The 16,745-nt window shown below is 41.8% G+C and overlaps 1 protein-coding gene across 2 annotated transcripts; it reads left to right on the forward strand.

Moving 5' to 3' along the window:
* Positions 1–501: 501 nt before the first annotated feature.
* On the forward strand, positions 502–16,632 carry snx1 (sorting nexin 1). 2 transcript variants are annotated; one of them, XM_062963204.1, is made up of 15 exons: positions 502–679; positions 3,469–3,571; positions 4,703–4,839; positions 6,013–6,079; positions 8,804–8,847; positions 9,194–9,335; positions 9,559–9,637; positions 10,891–10,966; positions 12,279–12,392; positions 12,796–12,889; positions 13,439–13,644; positions 14,386–14,529; positions 14,798–14,878; positions 16,054–16,125; positions 16,229–16,632. In XM_062963204.1, exons 1-15 carry the CDS (start codon positions 542–544, stop codon positions 16,277–16,279), a joined length of 1,548 nt encoding a protein of 515 aa, XP_062819274.1. In that variant the 5' UTR covers positions 502–541; the 3' UTR covers positions 16,280–16,632. The 2 variants fall into 2 exon arrangements, with proteins under 2 accessions (XP_062819274.1, XP_062819275.1); XM_062963205.1 differs by lacking the exons at positions 502–679; positions 3,469–3,571; positions 4,703–4,839; positions 6,013–6,079 and adding an exon at positions 6,389–8,683.
* The last annotated feature ends 113 nt before the right edge of the window (positions 16,633–16,745 follow it).

The following is a 16,745-nucleotide window of genomic DNA, read 5'->3' on the forward strand; positions in this document are numbered from 1 at the left end:
AATGAGTGATGGCATCACGGCGACCTACAAAAACAACAAAACTACAGGCCCCCCAACCTCTAAATTTGACAACACAACCCATCATCCACGCCTCTAGGTTGATACAACAAAAAGAAAAGAAAAATAAAGTCCTAATTAGAGGGAAAGGAATAATTGTTTTTATCCAATAGCTGCTAGTATTAAATATTAATATTCATATTATTTTGAGCATTTTATTCTGACTGAAATTTTTGCTGTCTTGCTCTCCATAATCTTTCCCAACTTCTTTCGCCTAAATTAAAAATTTATGTCTGCCAAATATTTTTGAATTATTATCCCTACAAGGTTAATTGGTTTCAACAAGTCAGCTTTTCCTTTGGAATCAGGCAGTAAAGAGGATGGTTCGAGGCCCCGCCCCGTATCTTGATAGCCCCGCCTCCTCCCGCCGCTGATTGGGTGTTCACCGGGCGTGGCTCCTCCCACCCGCCACTCTTTCTGAGGGCCTCTCCCACATACAATGCCTGTTGCTGCTTCCGGCGGAAGTGGCTTCCTCGGCGGCGACATGGCGTCGGGAGGGTCTCCGGCGGACCGGCTCCCGCCGCCTTTCCCCGCCGCCGAGGCCGAGCCAGGCCCGGAGGAGAACGGCAGCGATTCCGAAGGCGAGGATATCTTCACCGGAGGTGGCAGCGACAACCACAATGTGAGTGAGGGAGATTCAGAGCCGGGGACAGCAGGCCTGGGCCAATTTGGGCCCCTGAGGTGTTTTGGACTTCAACTCCCAGCATTCCTCACGGCCTCAGGCCCCTTCCTTTTCCCCCTCAGCCGCTTAAGCGGCTGAGGGGGAAAAGGAAGGGGCCTGAGGCCGTGAGGAATGCTGGGAGTTGAAGTCCAAAACACCTCAGGGGCCCAAATTGCCCCAGGCCTGGCCTAAAAGTTTGTTTATTCATTCATTTTAGTTTTTGGGGACCACTGACAGGTCGGGGACCACTGGCCTAGAAGAATCCTCCACTTTGTGTGACTGGGGAGCAGAACACATTATTTCCCTCAGTCTGTTGATGCATCTATACACTGAATTTTAAACTCAGTGGAGGTTCCTGCTTGATGTCGCAAGGGAAGATCTGGCGTCGCTGCTTTTCAGGAAATTGTGCAAGTCTTGGGGTTTTGCGGGAGTGACAAAGCTGTGATTCGGTGCAAGAGCTTTGAACTCAGGCCCCATCGACACTGCCGATCCTACAGCATTTATTGATCTTTGTTCTTCGACAGCATTTTGTTTAGGTGGGGGGTATTTCATGTAAAATTTTATCTGCAAGTCTAGGAGATGACTTCATATACACAGTTTAGTCTTGAAGGATCACCTGTTGTTGTTTGTTGCTCTTTCCAAAGTCACTGGTATCTTTTTCTAACGAACTGTTAACCTTACAATTAGCGCAGGGGTCCCCAAACTAAGGCTTGTGGGCCGGATGCGGCCCTCCAAGGTCATTGACCTGGCCCCTGTCCTAAACTTTAGACTTAGGGTTGACCTAAGTCTGCCTCGTCTTTGGAGGTCTCTTTGCTTTCCTATGGACTTATGAGATCGTCTAGATGGTCTTTGAAGATCTCTTTGCTTAGCTACAGCCTTATGAGACCATCTAGATGGTTTTTGGGGGTCACTTTCCTTACTTATGGTCCTATGAGATCGTCTAGTTGTCCTTTGGGGGCCCCTTTCCTTACCTATGGTCTTATGAAACCATCTAGGTGGTCTTTGAGGGTCCCTTTCCTTACCGATGATCTTATGAGACCATCGTTCCTTACCTATGGTCTTATGTCCCAACATAAGTCTAAGTCTGACCTAAGTCTGAAACGACTTGAAGGCAAACAACAACAATCCTAATTTTGGACTATTTTATCATAGTCTGGCCTCCCAACGTCTGAGGGACTGTGAATCGGCCCTCCACTTAAAAAGTTTGAGTACCCCTGAATTAGCACAAAAGAACATTAATCATGCACTTCATTGTACAGCACTAAAAATGTCAGTTGACACTTTAGAGATCATCTGTTTCTGTTGAAATGAAATTTTAAAAGCATCCTAATACATCCAGTGGCTGGAATAGTAATTTGCTTTTTTTGTTTTGAAGGCCTTCTGAGAAGAAAGGAGACTAATTCTATAGTCAGGGCACTCACATTCTGATAAAGGCTGTGTTTACATGTCCTTGTCCAGAAGTGTTTTGAAATGCCTATCTTGCCAGTATATAAGCAAACTCCATGTTTTCCTCAAACTATGTGATGATCCATTTCAGGCCTGCATACATACATAATTTATTGGGGGGAAATGTTTGATACAAATACAGTACATCCTTACCAAGATGTTTCAGCCTTGATTCCTTTTTGGAGATAGTGAAGGAGGACTACAACCATTTTAAGATAACTTACAAACCACTGGAAGTTGCACAACTTCTGGAGAAAACATGCAAACCTTACACACGCCTTATCCCTAAAGCTAACAGAAAAGGCACCTTCCTCTATGATTTCTTATGTGTGTATATTGCAAGATGTTTATTATTTTCTTTCCTTATTGTGGTTCTCAAAGTGGCTAGTAGATTCCATGTCAGAATTAAAACTATTATTCACATTGCATCATTACTATCAGTGCAAGAAAACAACCCTAGAAAGTTAGTGAATAAATAATAATGTCCTTAACACCTTGAATAGTGACAGAGTTTAAAGTTTGAGCCCTAAGATGCCGCATGCATAATGTTTTCAGCTCTGATCCATAATCTCTCATTTTAAACATCGTATCTACAGAATATAGAATCCGAAAGAGGCTCACGGGTCTACTAGGCAGTGTGTTGTCCTGTTTTGCTGCAGATTTTTGCCATGCACCACGGGGCTTGTTTAGAACAAAAAAGATTTAGTATAGCTTCAAAATGACAATACAGTTTTTTCAACTTGATACAAGAGAAAAACTAAGAATGTCTTTTGAAACAGCTTGGCTTTGTTGGATCTACAGGAGTACATTTTCAGCTATGTTTGCCTCTGCTTTCTTTGCCTAGTAACAAATAACCTGACTTCTGGCATAGGCAGCTCTGTTTGCGGTGCCTCTTGGACCTGTGACCCTGTTTGTGCCTGTTTTTTTTTTAACTGCGAACTCAGCCATACAGACAATGTTAGTGCTGTCTCCCGATACCAAAGCAGAGACAGTTGGCCTTTATAAGCTGAGCATAACAATGGTGGAACAGTGCGTAAATTGTACCAATGCCTGCATTGTTTTTGGACTCAAAGAAGTATGTTGACTTCTGTTCCCTGCAGCAGTTGAAAAAAAATCCATACAGTAAAAATGTTGTTAATGGGGCTTTTAAAAAACGCTTTCACACACTAGTATACTTAAGCTAATGGCATCGATGTGGTTGAAGAATAATTGAGAGCACAGGGGCTATTTTGTTAGGCATTTTTGCATATTCTTCCACAATAGGTTTAATTCTGCAGCTTACATAATGTCCACTGTATTTCTAGAGTAAGCCAATGTCTCCTGAGAGGGAATCCCCTGTACAAGAAAGAAACGACTCCAAAACAAACGGCGTTCAGGAGGAAGAAGATGAGCAGGACCTATTTGCAGGTGTGTTGGCTGAGAGTTGAAGAAATATTGATTCTGGACAAATCTTACTCCTGCCATGACTTCACTAAGTGTTCTTTGGCAAAATACCCTTGGCTATATTTCTGCACCTTGGGAAATGAGAAGACTGACCTTTTAAAAAGTATGACAACAATAAGATGTGTAGGAAACGTTTGTTTCAAACATCTGAAGTGTTTCACGGAGATTAAGCAAGAAAACAAAGATCGGGTTGTAATTATTAACATTAAACATGTAAAGTGTTTATATGAACCAAAGCAAGTTCTTAGAAAAGCCAAAACTTTGTGTGTTGGAGGATTGCATTGCATTAAACATGGCTGACATCCCAAAGATGTCAAATTTATTGTGTTCTTAATTCTGGCAGGAAGGCATTGTAAACAGGGCCAATTTTCTAAATAATTACATTGTAATTTTGGTTTCTGAAGAGCGTTTGTGCCCAGTTTTGTAGCTGTTTTGTCCTTAGGTTGGTTTAGAGAAGTAAAATCGATTTCAGTTTAGTGTGAAAACCCCCAAACAGGAAACGCAGCCACCTGGCCCACAATATGCTATGTGTGGGCCTAAATTAGTTTGTGGGTTCATGCTTTCTTCATGTTTGTTTAGCAGTTAACAACTGGCTTGCAAACTAGTGGGCCCAACTTGTTAGAAAGATGATTTAGGAATGAGATTAGTGGCAACTGCTCAGAGCATAATATTATGTTTTTAAGACACATCTTAGATAATAATTTATCACTGGAACTCTAACCAAAGAGCAGGAATTGGTACTGTTCTCTAATATAAAGGAGATGAGTTAAAAGAGATTTGCATGTTGTGTCCCCGAGGGGCATTCAGCCATACCAGTTAAGATGATGCCAAATTGCATTAACCTCTCAGATCAAGAACATGTATATGCATCCTCATTTTGACCTGGTTTTAAATGCCAACGATGAAGGGAATGTTACATTCATATTGCTCAAATACATCTCTTTACCTTAAACGACCTTCATGCTTGGTTGTCAGGGGAGATGCTCCTCCTGTTACAGATCTTGTGGCTTGAAAGAAACTTGAACCTGAATGGCTGGAAGAATTTACGAAGGATTTTTATCTGTACCTGGTTACACAAATCTTGTCCTTTTGCAGATGCTACTGTGGAATTATCCCTGGATAATACACAAAACAACCAGAAGAAGGAGACAGCAAATGTTTTCAGTCCTACCCCTTCTCTTGAAAGAGAAGCAAATTCTTCTTCTAAGCATCAGTCAAAAACCTATGAGGAGGTCTGTGCTTCTACATTTGTTTTGTTACGCATTTAGTTGTCTATTTTGGAATATTTTCAAAAGAGTGAATTGTAGTGACTAGTGAGAATAAAATTCTTGCTGGATAAAGTTTGCTTGCTTTCTGCTTTGTTCTGCTGCAATATCTGGTGCTCAATTTTAGTTGCTGGTTTTTAATGTTAATAATAATATGCAAGAGGGACTTCTTTCTGGTAAATGACAACATAGAAAGACTCTCGAGATTTTGCCTTTCATGTGTTTAAAACCTGTGCTGTGGCACTTCTTTATAGGCAACCTCTCAGATCAAGAACATTTTTCCATGGTGTCAGACTGGGGAATGTATAACCCATTAAATCTTAAGTACATCATGTAATGTGTTTAATTCGAGCATGGAGTGTTCTCACAAAATGGCTCTGGTGCCCGAGAACTCGCATTGTGCACTGAGGCTTGGCTAGAGCTGCCAAATAATTTTGATACAAAATCTAATGAGTGTAACCTGACCTAATTTGAGGTTTTACGGCATTCATGTTAAACTCACAGTCTTTCTTTTTGTGTAGGTTGAAGGATTAATGGTTGTGCATTCAAAATATGCAATCAACCCTGCCTTTCTACCTCCCAACTTTCTTACATTCACAAATAGAAAACAAAACAAATCGCCTACCAAAGCTGTCATACAGCAGTAGCAACAGGACCAAGCCTGTCTGTCTGTCTATTTATCTATGTCTAAAGATGTATATCTATATGTTTGTTCCTCAAAGGCTCCTACGTGGCTTGACGGATCTGGACCAAACTTGGTACACATTACCTTTCATGATCTAGCTTAAAATACTAAGGGAAGTCTCCAGCTAACAATGAGTATTTCTAATATATACCACATTAGGAAATGCAAACCTGGGCATTCATGAATCCCAATATTTGTAATCTCTTCTGATGGACTTTCAATGATGTGAAATTGTGATTAAATCCTTATATTTAAAGTTTCAGCTTCTTAAAGATCTTTGTGGTATCTGTGAATCAACAACTCTGTGTGCCATAGCTGTCTCACCCCCCCCTTCTTCCCCTCAAAATGTATACTATCAAACTCAATTCACAGCAGAATGGGGTCTTGGATACAAGGTCTGACAAAAGTCCTTGGATTAGCAATAATGGTGTTGTCCTCCGCTGTTTCTCTTACAGCTAGAAGAGGAAGAAGAAGAAGACAAATTTGAACTTTCAGTGGGAGTGAGTGATCCTGAGAAGATCGGTGAGTCATTCATTAAATAGAAATGACATAATTATAGGGAAAGACTGCGGGGATCTGAGCTTTCAACTTCCCGACTGAGCCAAGACTGTTCATATAGTGCTGTTTTTCCTTATGATCTGCACATGCGTTAAATGAGAAAATTAAAACCTGTGCTATCACTGCCAACGTTGGGATACATTAGGGATTATCTGCTCGAAACATTTATCTCCTCTTTCTTGCCCAGGAAAAAGGTTTCTGTTAAAAGCTATCCATTCTAAACTTGCCAAGAAAAGCCCATTCTAAGTTTGCCTTCGGGTCATCATACATTGGAAATGACTTGCGGATAAAAAACAGACAAGCTGGCAACCTGCCAGTTTCTTAAACCCAGAGTCAACCTTGAAGGAGGGATAGTTCAAGGCCTGCTGTGTAATGACCTGCTGCTGTAATCCGATTTATTCCAGATCTTGGAGGAGGGATATTGCAAAGTTAAGTATTCCTTGCCTAAGAAAAGCCTGTGAAATTCATGCATACAGGGGTAAAGGAGCGTGTGCACACACAAACTGTAATTACATTTCAGCATTTGCAAGGCTGCCTGTTCCCCTTGGAATACTAACAGCTGCAAAAACATTCTCTTGCTCAAACTGCTGCAAATCCATTCTTGTGCCCGATTCTGCTTCAAAGTTTTTAATGCACACGGTCGTACAGTTATTAATACAGAAAGGAGGATTGTGGAAAATTATCTCTGGCCCCATGGAATATTACGCTCTTTGCTTTAACACTTTCTGAACTCTAGAATGAAAGCCACATGCACTGAAGGGGATAGCTGGGCCAGCTTACAACCCCCCCCCCCCTTTCTTTCCCTTCCAGCTGCCTTCGGTGCCATAACAGCTACTTACTTGTTCGGTTTGAGGCAGATGTGCCGAGCTCTACCAGGTTCTTCTCGCAGAACAAGTTGCTAATTATTATGTCAGGCTTATCTCTGTAGGAAGCACAGGCAGGACTTGGCACTGCTGAGGAGCCACTGTTGTGTAGCATCCGGTTGCTTTGACAGTAAGGATAGCTGAAGATGACCTCCTGGAAAGTCTGCTCAGTTTGTTCATGTTCCCATATTTATTAGATTGTTAGTATATATCTGACATTGCCTGGGTGTTGGAGGGGCTTCTGCCCCCTGCTTTCATCCCTTCTTTCTCGTTCTCTCTTCTCATACCTTTCCCCCTTTCCTTTCTCTTCCTTTCCTCCTTTTTCTTTCTTTCCGATTCACTCTCTTCATTCCTTTCTTTCTATTCTTTTCTTCCCTCCCTCTCTCATACACGTCATCTTTCTTTCCCAGTGACAACACAGAGGACCACTTTACCTAGCAAAAGCCTTTGTGCTCCAAACAGACAGACTTTGACTTAAGGATAGATAGATAGATAGATATGTGATTCGGAAGTGACTCCATTCTTGGATTTGACTCCTGTGGAATAAATTACTCACTGATTTGTTTAAAATGTTGTCTCTTTGAATTTGTAGGTCCTTCAGTGCAATTCTGTGATCAACATCTGTTTTTGTACTTGTTTTTGTTGGTGTCTTTTGTCCCAAACGCCAGCAGATGTGGAAGTGCTGTTTTACCTTGTTGGTTTTCCTCTCTGTCACCAGAATTCACCACCTTTAGATGGATCAATAGCATTCAAAATATTCTGAGAATTAGTTTAAGGGAATAAAGTGAACCGAAATAAGCTAAAATGCATATGAGTTGCCCAGGAGAATTTCAGACGGTGTTTCTGAGACAGCAGACATGGGTTGCCATACCAAATCCCGCATGCCTTTGTAACTACATCACATTGTTGGCTGCCTGCTCAGATTGTGATTCACCGCACTGCTTGGATCCTCTTGGCAGTCTTGTTGCACAATGAGTTACCTCACTTTTGAATTGGTTAGTTCTTTCATCCCTCTAAATTTGAAACCTATCTTCTGTTTTCTTTGCGGATAAATATATACCGGTATGTAAATTATGCAGGCTAGTTGTTGTTGATTAAAAGACCTCAGTTAGATGCAGTTGTCAATATGGTAAACAAATCTGAGTTATTGCAGCTGATCTGGAATGTGGCACCCGAAGTTTGAATTTTTTTTTTTAAAGGAATGTTCTGGCTTTTACATTTATGTGCATATGCAAAGTGTGGATTGCATTCTGTAAATCTGCAAAAGACATCTGGGTGCTAAGAAGAGGGTTTGGTGGGTGGATTTCGTGCCTCAATAACTAATAGGGGTTTCTTCAATCTTGTCCCATCCAAAATCCAGGCTGCTTGGGATTGTTTAATGCTTTTCAATCATGGGTGGGAAAATGAATTGGTCCGTGGGCTAATATTCAGACTTTCAAAATGCTGTACTGATGGCCTTAACTGCTGGAAAATTAGAGAGAAATAAAATTATCTGGAAGTCCACATCTAATTTTGAAAACTAGGTATTTTTATGTAAATTAGGCAATGACTGGGGAGACTAGTCCATGTAAAAGGCGAGATATCACTCCTGGAACACTTCCAAGAGAGGCAGTTCATCCTTTTTATGGCTCTAAAAATGGAGGCCCAGAGACACGGGAGGCTGCAAAATCATTGGACTTTGCCCACCCCTGTTTTAAACATCACGGTATGGAAGATATTTCAAGTTAACAATTAACATTTAAACAGTTTGTGTGTATTAAGTCCCCACTAGATGGAGGCATTCTCTGCGGCATGCTATAGACCTCTTGGTTTCTTTTTTCCTCAGGGGATGGTATGAACGCCTATGTAGCCTACAAGGTATCAACCCAGGTATGTTTTCTGGAATTCAGCAAACAATCTCCTGTTTTGTACATTTTTATACATAGATACAAATGTTTCTATTGCATATATGTCTATTGGGTTGGTGATTTGTCTTATGCTATGCTAACGTATAGATTAATCCTGCAGTTCACTTCTGGAAATGTTAAATAGAGTGTGTTCTCTCAGGTTAAAAAATAGCAACTTTTCTTTTCTTTCATTGTTTTACTTTTGTGGTAGTGCAGTGTCCTTAACACCAGCGAATGTGGAGGACCAAATGTGGATAGATATGTCTGCAAGATACAACCTAGTGCAGAGTGCTCCATATTAATCTCGTGTTTTTTCATTGTCTCTTCAGACCACGTTGTCACTGTTCAGGAGTAAGCAGTTCTCAGTCAAGCGAAGATTCAGCGACTTCTTGGGCTTGTATGAGAAACTGTCTGAGAAGCATGCACAGAATGGTTTCATTGTCCCTCCACCTCCTGAGAAGAGCTTAATAGGTGCGTGTGAACAGTAAACCTTACTAGCAGTATCATGTGACACACATGCACTCTTCGCCATACTGCCTTGTGATCTTTTATTTACAAACAGTGCCTTGTCCCACTGCTTTTTTTCATCCTCTGTATAAAGAATGAGCTTTCCTGTCAAAGCTAAAATAATCCTGAATGTATACGGGACATGCATAGATGCAGTTGATGGTATTTCTTCCCTCTCTTATTCCAGGTATGACCAAAGTAAAAGTTGGAAAAGAAGATTCTTCTTCCACAGAATTCCTAGAAAAACGCCGAGCTGCCTTAGAAAGGTAATTTCAAATACTGGTTTCTGTCATGGCTGTAATTGTAAAAAGACTATAGTGCACTAAACACGTCAATACAGAAGTTTGTTCATAAAGGTAAACTGCTTTAAAGCTGCTGTCAATGAATTCAGGAAGGAGGCTCCCCCCTCCCAAGTTTTTAAAGAGTTTGGACACAAGCCAGTTCCTTTGTCTAGTAGTGATTGATATGAACAGTTTTTGACTGGTTTGCGTAAATCTCTTCCCATTTTCTATTAACTGGAATAAACTAGGCAACAAGTGTGGCTGGTGGGAGTCGTTCAAACTGGATCCACCATCAAAAGATTCCACAGTGAATGGGGAAGTAAGAGGGGAAGCGGCATTATCCCAGTTCTTGTTCTTAGGGTTTCACTTTAAGTGATACACACGAACTCAAAATAGTTGCTTTTCTTTGGGATGTTATTGTTAAAGTTTTTTTAACTTTGCTTAAACTGGGACTGTGCTTCTTAGATGGGTGCAGAATGAACAGCTGTGCAGACTAATGATCGTGGAGACTAATAGCAAAGTGATTCTCATTGTGTGATTTTTTTTTTTGTAGCCAAAACCATAACAATATACATCAGGCAAGGATCAGCTAACTACAGGGGCTCAAAGATTTGGAAGAGAAAAAATGTTGGGATATTATCCCAAAAATAATTATTGGGGAGCTAGTGTGAATAATTGGCACTAGTTTCTCAGGATCCGTGAGGCTATGACATGTTATAAAGGAAGACATGACTAACTAAAAACTTTTTCCTTTAATGATGCTGAAGAGAAGTTAATGATGAAATTTGGAGCATAAACATGGACTTTGGAAGCGTTCTAACTCTCAGGCAGGCAAGAGGCAAATTGAGATCTAACAGCACCAATGATTGTTATTGCTTTAAAGAGTGCTTGTGGGGTTAGAAAGGTGGAACTAGGAATGGGATTCTTTACATGTCGAGTATGGCAAACTCTAATCTTCGAAAGCGAAGCACATTCTTGAATATAGCAAAGCACTGCAACACTTGAAGCTGTTTGTCAGAGCTGGCAAAAGTTACACTTTGAATCTCAATTCCCAGAAATATCCTGGTTGGTGTATTGGGCTCACATTTTCAGGTTGTGCTATAGACCTAATTGGTTGTGCATTCATATGTGTGATGCCAATACGATGAAATCCCCCTTATAAGCCTCTTCTTAACGCTGTATGTATCAAGAATATGACAGTGCAGGATGCAGGCCCCTCACTCCTTCCTCTTTGACAGGTATCTTCAAAGGACCGTAAGTCACCCGACCATGTTGCAGGACCCAGACGTCAGGGAGTTCCTGGAAAAAGAGGAGGTTGGTTTCCCGCTGTTCCTGAGTGTGTGCTCTCTTGCCTGCAAAATGTTACTGCACTTGTGTCCTAAGCATCCTTAACATGGCTTATTGGGTAAAAAGTGGGGAATTCATGCATATCTTTTTAGATGTTCTTGAGCTCAATGGATATGTATCAGGGATGGGGTGAACTTTCAAGTATGGAAACAGGGAAAGCGTGAAACTGTTATTGCAACTGGACCGGAGACAAGTATAAACTTTGGATTCAGCAGAGCCATCACTCAAGGAAAAGGAATGTGCGTCTGGGTCAAGTTATAACGCACCACAGCCCGTGGTTATGGATATTTTCTCCTTTTACCATCTGTGATAGTTTATCAGTTCTTAACAAAGAGGCCTGTCTTTCAGTCTTTTTGGTTTCAAACTGAGGTATAATGGCTTGCTTCTCTTTTTTTTGCTGACTAAATCACATACTCCTTTGGTTATGAAATGAAACCTTCCTGTCAGTGGTTTGGTTGTGTTTTCTGTATCACAGCTTCTCTCTTTTGGAAAAATCTGCCTGATTATGTTGCATTGATTTTTTAAAAGATGCAAGTACTACCCCACAAAGAAAGTTTGGAAGCCTTCATAAATAATGTGGAAGGAGTTTGAAGTTTTTTTTTACCTCAACCTTTAACAATAACAACAAAGCGATGATGTCTCTCTAATATTGCCTAGTCATTGATCTGGAAGAATTAATGATGGACTCTTAAACTATACTAAGAATCTTCTTTTATAACTGGATTAGAGATTGTATGAGCTTCTCCAAAGCCACTGGACTACTGAGTTGTTGTTACTATAATTATTATGTAACTGGAATATAGATGGTTTTCTGAAGAGGCACGGGCCACTGGACAATATAACAATAGTAGCATGATCCCTTACTGTTTTGTGCAGTTTTGCTTTACTACATGATCAAACTGGGATGCTGCGAGGTCACTAGGTTTTTGTTTTCCTTTTTTACCACCATGACAGCAAATAGCAACTGGATCATGGTGACTTTGCTGCTTCCAGAGCTGACAATGAGGTAGTTTCCATGTGGGAAATAATACCTTCCAGAATTGATGGCCCCATGGCCATTGTTTTAGCTTGTCACAGTTTAAAGAGCACATATGTGTGTTGCTCTTTCAGTATAAGTGTTGTGTTAGAACAAAAATAAGCCACTGCCCTTTGATTAGAATCCTAACTAGTACCTGCACTTGCTTTGTTCATGCTGATTTTTCATGGCATCTTAATACAGACGTTGAGGTGGCTCTGTTCAGTAGCAATGTAAATAATCGGTTTCCCAATCTTTTCTCAGCTGCCGCGAGCTGTTAGTACCCAAACATTAAGTGGTGCTGGCCTCCTGAAGATGTTCAACAGAGCTACCGACGCTGTCAGCAAAATGACCATTAAGATGAATGAATCTGACATTGTAAGTATATGACATTCTTGAGCTGCTCTTGCTGCATATGTCTTCTTCGTACATAAAGGAAGTGCCCCAATTTATCTGATGTATTAGGGATCTGATTGCTGTCAAAAATGGAATCGGTTGAAAAGTGAAACCCAAGTTTTGGCTACTGAAAAATGTAAATAACACATGCATGATAAAGCTGAAACAGCTTTTGTGCACATTCAAAGGTTATTTAAGGAGGGGCCCACTCTTTCTGTAGGCAATAAGAATTAACAAAAGAGCACAACTCTCATCAAGTTAATAGAATGTATCTGTAAGCATTGAAATAGCAAGTTGTCAGAAAGTGAAGTATCAAACGATAAGGGAGGTCTGTATTGTCCTTAGTGTTTTCAACGAGACTTCATCTGTTCTCTTCCCTTTCCAGTGGTTTGAAGAGAAGCTTCAGGAGGTGGAATGCGAGGAGCAGCGTCTGCGGAAGCTGCATGCTGTTGTCGAAATGCTAGTAAATCACCGGAAAGGTAACTTCCCATATGAACTAATTATGTGCAGTTGAAAAATCATTGGATGCACCTTTAGTCAGACAGGTCCGATCTAAGCTTGCATTGGGATTTTGTTAGCAAGGTCAACTTCTCCCATTGTTAAGCGCATTTGTTTCCTTTTTAAGTCTCTTTTCCCAACAAGATGTAACTGTTATGGCTCTAAATATGAGGGAGAGATGGGACTTCTCATGGCAAGGGAGATTGCCACATAGCATATAAATCAAAGCACTTAGTGGAAAACAGCTTCATATAGAATTTTCTGTCTCTATGCATCATATTTCAGTGTGGTATCCAATGATTGAGATCATACATTATATAAAATACACTTTTCCTTTTCCATTCCCCTCCTGGGATCCCTTCAGCACCTACCCACATATTTTTCAAGAGGAAATGGGCAGAAAGTCAGCTTGACCATCTTTCTCAGGCAATCCCCTTACTGTTTCTTTTCCTACTGGTTGTAACATTGTGCCTCACACCTGACCTAACTAGCACCCAGCTGCCCTTAACACTCTCTGCTTGGTCCCCCAGAGCTCTCCCTGAACACGGGCCAGTTTGCGAAGAGTTTGGCCATGCTGGGGAGTTCGGAGGACAACACGGCCCTCTCCCGCGCACTCTCCCAGCTGGCTGAGGTGGAAGAGAAGATTGAACAGCTGCACCAGGAACAAGCCAACAGTGACTTCTTTCTCCTGGCTGAGCTCTTGAGCGATTACATTCGCCTTCTTTCCGTTGTAAGGGTAAGAATGCCTTTTGCCTTCTTTGCAAGCGGGCAGCCGTTTGTGGTGAAATATATGAATCAAATTAAAACTTGTACTGTTTTTTAAAAAGAAAAAAATGAGGTTACTTTCATCATGCAGTCATAAGCTTCCAGAATTTACCATGTATTACATTATGTAGCAAAATTAGAAAAATTAATTATGTTCCTGCATTGAAAGTGCTATTTCCTGTTTAATTGTGCAGTACTTTCTTTGAAGGTAGTTTTTATACTCCAGAAACTAGGCAAGTGGGGTTTAATGTCCATGGTGGGAGAAAAAACTCTTGTCTGTTTGAGGCAAGTGTGAATGTTGCAATTGGCCAGCTTGATTAGCATTTCATGGCCTTGCAGCCCCTAAGCCTGGCTGCTTCCTGTTTGGGGGAATTCTTTGTTGGGAGGCATTAGCTGGCCCTGATTGTTTTCTGTCTGGAATCCATGTTTGCTGAGTGTTGTTCTTGATTTACTGTCCTGATTTTAGAGTTTTTTAAATACTGGTAGCCAGATTTTGTTCATTTTCATGCTTTCCTCCTTTCTGTTGAAATTGTCCACATGCTTGTGGATGCCTGCCATAGATGTGGGCTCAGACAACTTGCAGCAACCCAGTGATGCCTTTGGCAACACATGTATGCTAATGCTTTTACGTTAGGCCACTTCAGTTGCTCTGGGAGAAAGGTGACATATAGAAATTAAATCAATAAAACAGGATGGCATTCCTTGTCAACAGGGTGCCTTTGACCAACGAATGAAGACTTGGCAGCGTTGGCAAGACGCCCAGGTCATGCTGCAAAAGAAGCGAGAAACAGAGGCTCGGTTGCTGTGGGCCAACAAGCCTGAGAAGCTCCAGCAAGCCAAAGAGGAGATCTCAGAGGTGAGAGGGGCATCCAAAGCTGATTCATTTTCCCCTTGCCCCTCTGGATGAGTTGTCCAAATTATGAAACTTACCCAATAACATAGTGGAGTTTGCACAGTCCTGTGGGATGCCTTGCATGAGAATTTGAGCAACTCCTTTGTCTGGCCACCTCTAACAACTTGATAAGTCCCATAAAAGTCAAATCAGTCTGCTGACTGGATAACCTGTCTTCTATGTGTGTCAAACCGATGCGTCGCTTTTTAACCCGTTGCTTCTGTGTTTCCAGTGGGAATCTCGCGTGACGCAATATGAACGGGACTTTGAGCGGATATCTACGGTGCTCCGCAAGGAAGTGTTGCGGTTTGAGGTATCGTTGAGCTTCCACACCAAACATTTTTCATGTGATGCTGATGTAGAGTCGGTACCATTGCTAACTGGCAACCAGTAGGGTGATTTTAGTATAAGCTGGCTGAGTTGGTTCATGATCTTTTGGGAGATCTCTCGATTATATTGTCATGTGTTCTCAGTGGCAACAAAATGTAATTTCACCCTCTCAGAGAAACGTTTAGAGCAGGCATGGGCAAACTTGGGCCCTCCAGGTGTTTTGGACTTCAACTCCCAGCATTCCTAACAGCCTCAGGCCCCTTCCTTTTCCTCCTCAGCTGCTTAAGCGGCTGAGGAGGAAAAGGAAAGGGCCTGAGGCTGTTAGGAATGCTGGGAGTTGAAATTCAAAACACTTGAAGGGCCCAAGTTTGCTCATGCCTGCTTTAGCAGTGTTTTTGCTGCCTCAGCCAGTGTTTTGCTCTTGCCTCCTCTTTGGTGGATTTTGTCTTATAAGTGAGAAAGGAAATGTGGAAGCCTGAAGTCTGCACACCACTGATGTACAGAAGGAACATTTGCTGATCTGCTGCACTAAGATAAGAGCTCTGGCATCTTGGAGGCTGACTTCACCTACCACAAGCTTGTCTTCCAGCCTTATCAATAGGGAGGCTGCTTTGTTTCTCCCTGTTTTCCCTTGGCCTCTTTCCGTCTGCCTTTTGAGATGTTTTATTTGATGGAACGATCTGAAAAGTTCATCACATCCTTGTGCCCATTTTGGCCAACCTAATGTTAACAAGGGCCCCCGGTGGCGCAGCATGTCAAAGCGCTGAGCTACTGAACCCACAGACCGAATGGTTGCAGGTTCGAGTGCGAAGTGAGCGCCCGATTCTGCCAAGCTAGCAGTTCAAAAACATGCAAATGTGAGTAGATCAATAGCACCGCCCCAGTGGGAAGGTAACAGCGCTTCATGCAGTCATGCCAGTGGCCACATGACCTGGGAGGTGTCTACGGACAATGCTGGCTCTTTGGCTTAGAAATGGAGATGAGCACCAACCTCCAGAGTCAGACACGACTAGACTTAATGTCAGGGGGAAACATTTACCTTTACCTATACTGTGAGTTGTTTGCAAGGAAGGACTCATGAGTATCACAGCCAGCTGCCTTTTCGGTTGTTTAGCAGAGATAGTCTGCAACCCCCTACTATCATTTTTTTAATTACAGAAAGAGAAAACAAAAGATTTCAAGACCAATGTGACCAAATACCTGGAAATGCTGTTACATTCACAACAACAGGTAAGCAGGTGATCGTTTCCATCAAATCCACAATGATGTGAGCCCACGGTATATAAGCAAGGGCGTGTGCTGACCCTTCTCTCTTTTCTTGATGTCCCCGCAGCTTGTGAAGTACTGGGAAGCCTTCCTGCCAGAGGCAAAGGCCATCTCCTAACTCGGCTGAGCAAGTGCCCGTCCCGGACTGACTTTGCCTTTACTACACAATACCTCTTGGCCTTTCTGATGGATCTTGCCGAGCTGATAGACTCCTCCCTGAAGGAGAAGCCGCTTCCCCAGCTAGTAACTCTTCTAACTGTATATTTTTTCCATTTAGGTTCATATGCACAATATATATTTTCCTACTGAAGAGAGACTAGTTTCCTGCTTACGTCGGGCCCCGCGGTAGATAGCGGAGAGTGGGCAGGGGTCAGTTAGTTTCTGGGGCTTTTGGTATCGGGCCCAGCGAGGCTTCTTGTGGCTCCTGCAGTGCAATGATGACAACTATGTAATAAAATGCAAAAATCAGGGCCCCATGGCTCCTTTCTCTTTTTTCTGCATAGAAGGTGTGAATAAAACAATAGGATTGGCAACATAAAGTGTATACATCCTCCAGGAGTTCTGTGCATTTTGTTTAAAAGAGC

Source organism: Anolis carolinensis, unplaced genomic scaffold (assembly GCF_035594765.1).
Source record: "Anolis carolinensis isolate JA03-04 unplaced genomic scaffold, rAnoCar3.1.pri scaffold_11, whole genome shotgun sequence".
Taxonomy (NCBI): Eukaryota; Metazoa; Chordata; class Lepidosauria; order Squamata; family Dactyloidae; genus Anolis; species Anolis carolinensis.

What these genes read in the sequence shown, in the direction of transcription:
- snx1 (XM_062963204.1), top strand. Translation starts at nt 542, where the DNA reads ATGGCGTCGGGAGGGTCTCCGGCGGACCGGCTCCCGCCGCCTTTCCCC. An exon ending in AGTCAAAAACCTATGAGGAG is followed by an intron (nt 4,840 to 6,012) that starts GTCTGTGCTTCT and finishes TTTCTCTTACAG; the next exon opens with CTAGAAGAGGAAGAAGAAGA. An exon ending in GAGTGATCCTGAGAAGATCG is followed by an intron (nt 6,080 to 8,803) that starts GTGAGTCATTCA and finishes TTTTTTCCTCAG; the next exon opens with GGGATGGTATGAACGCCTAT.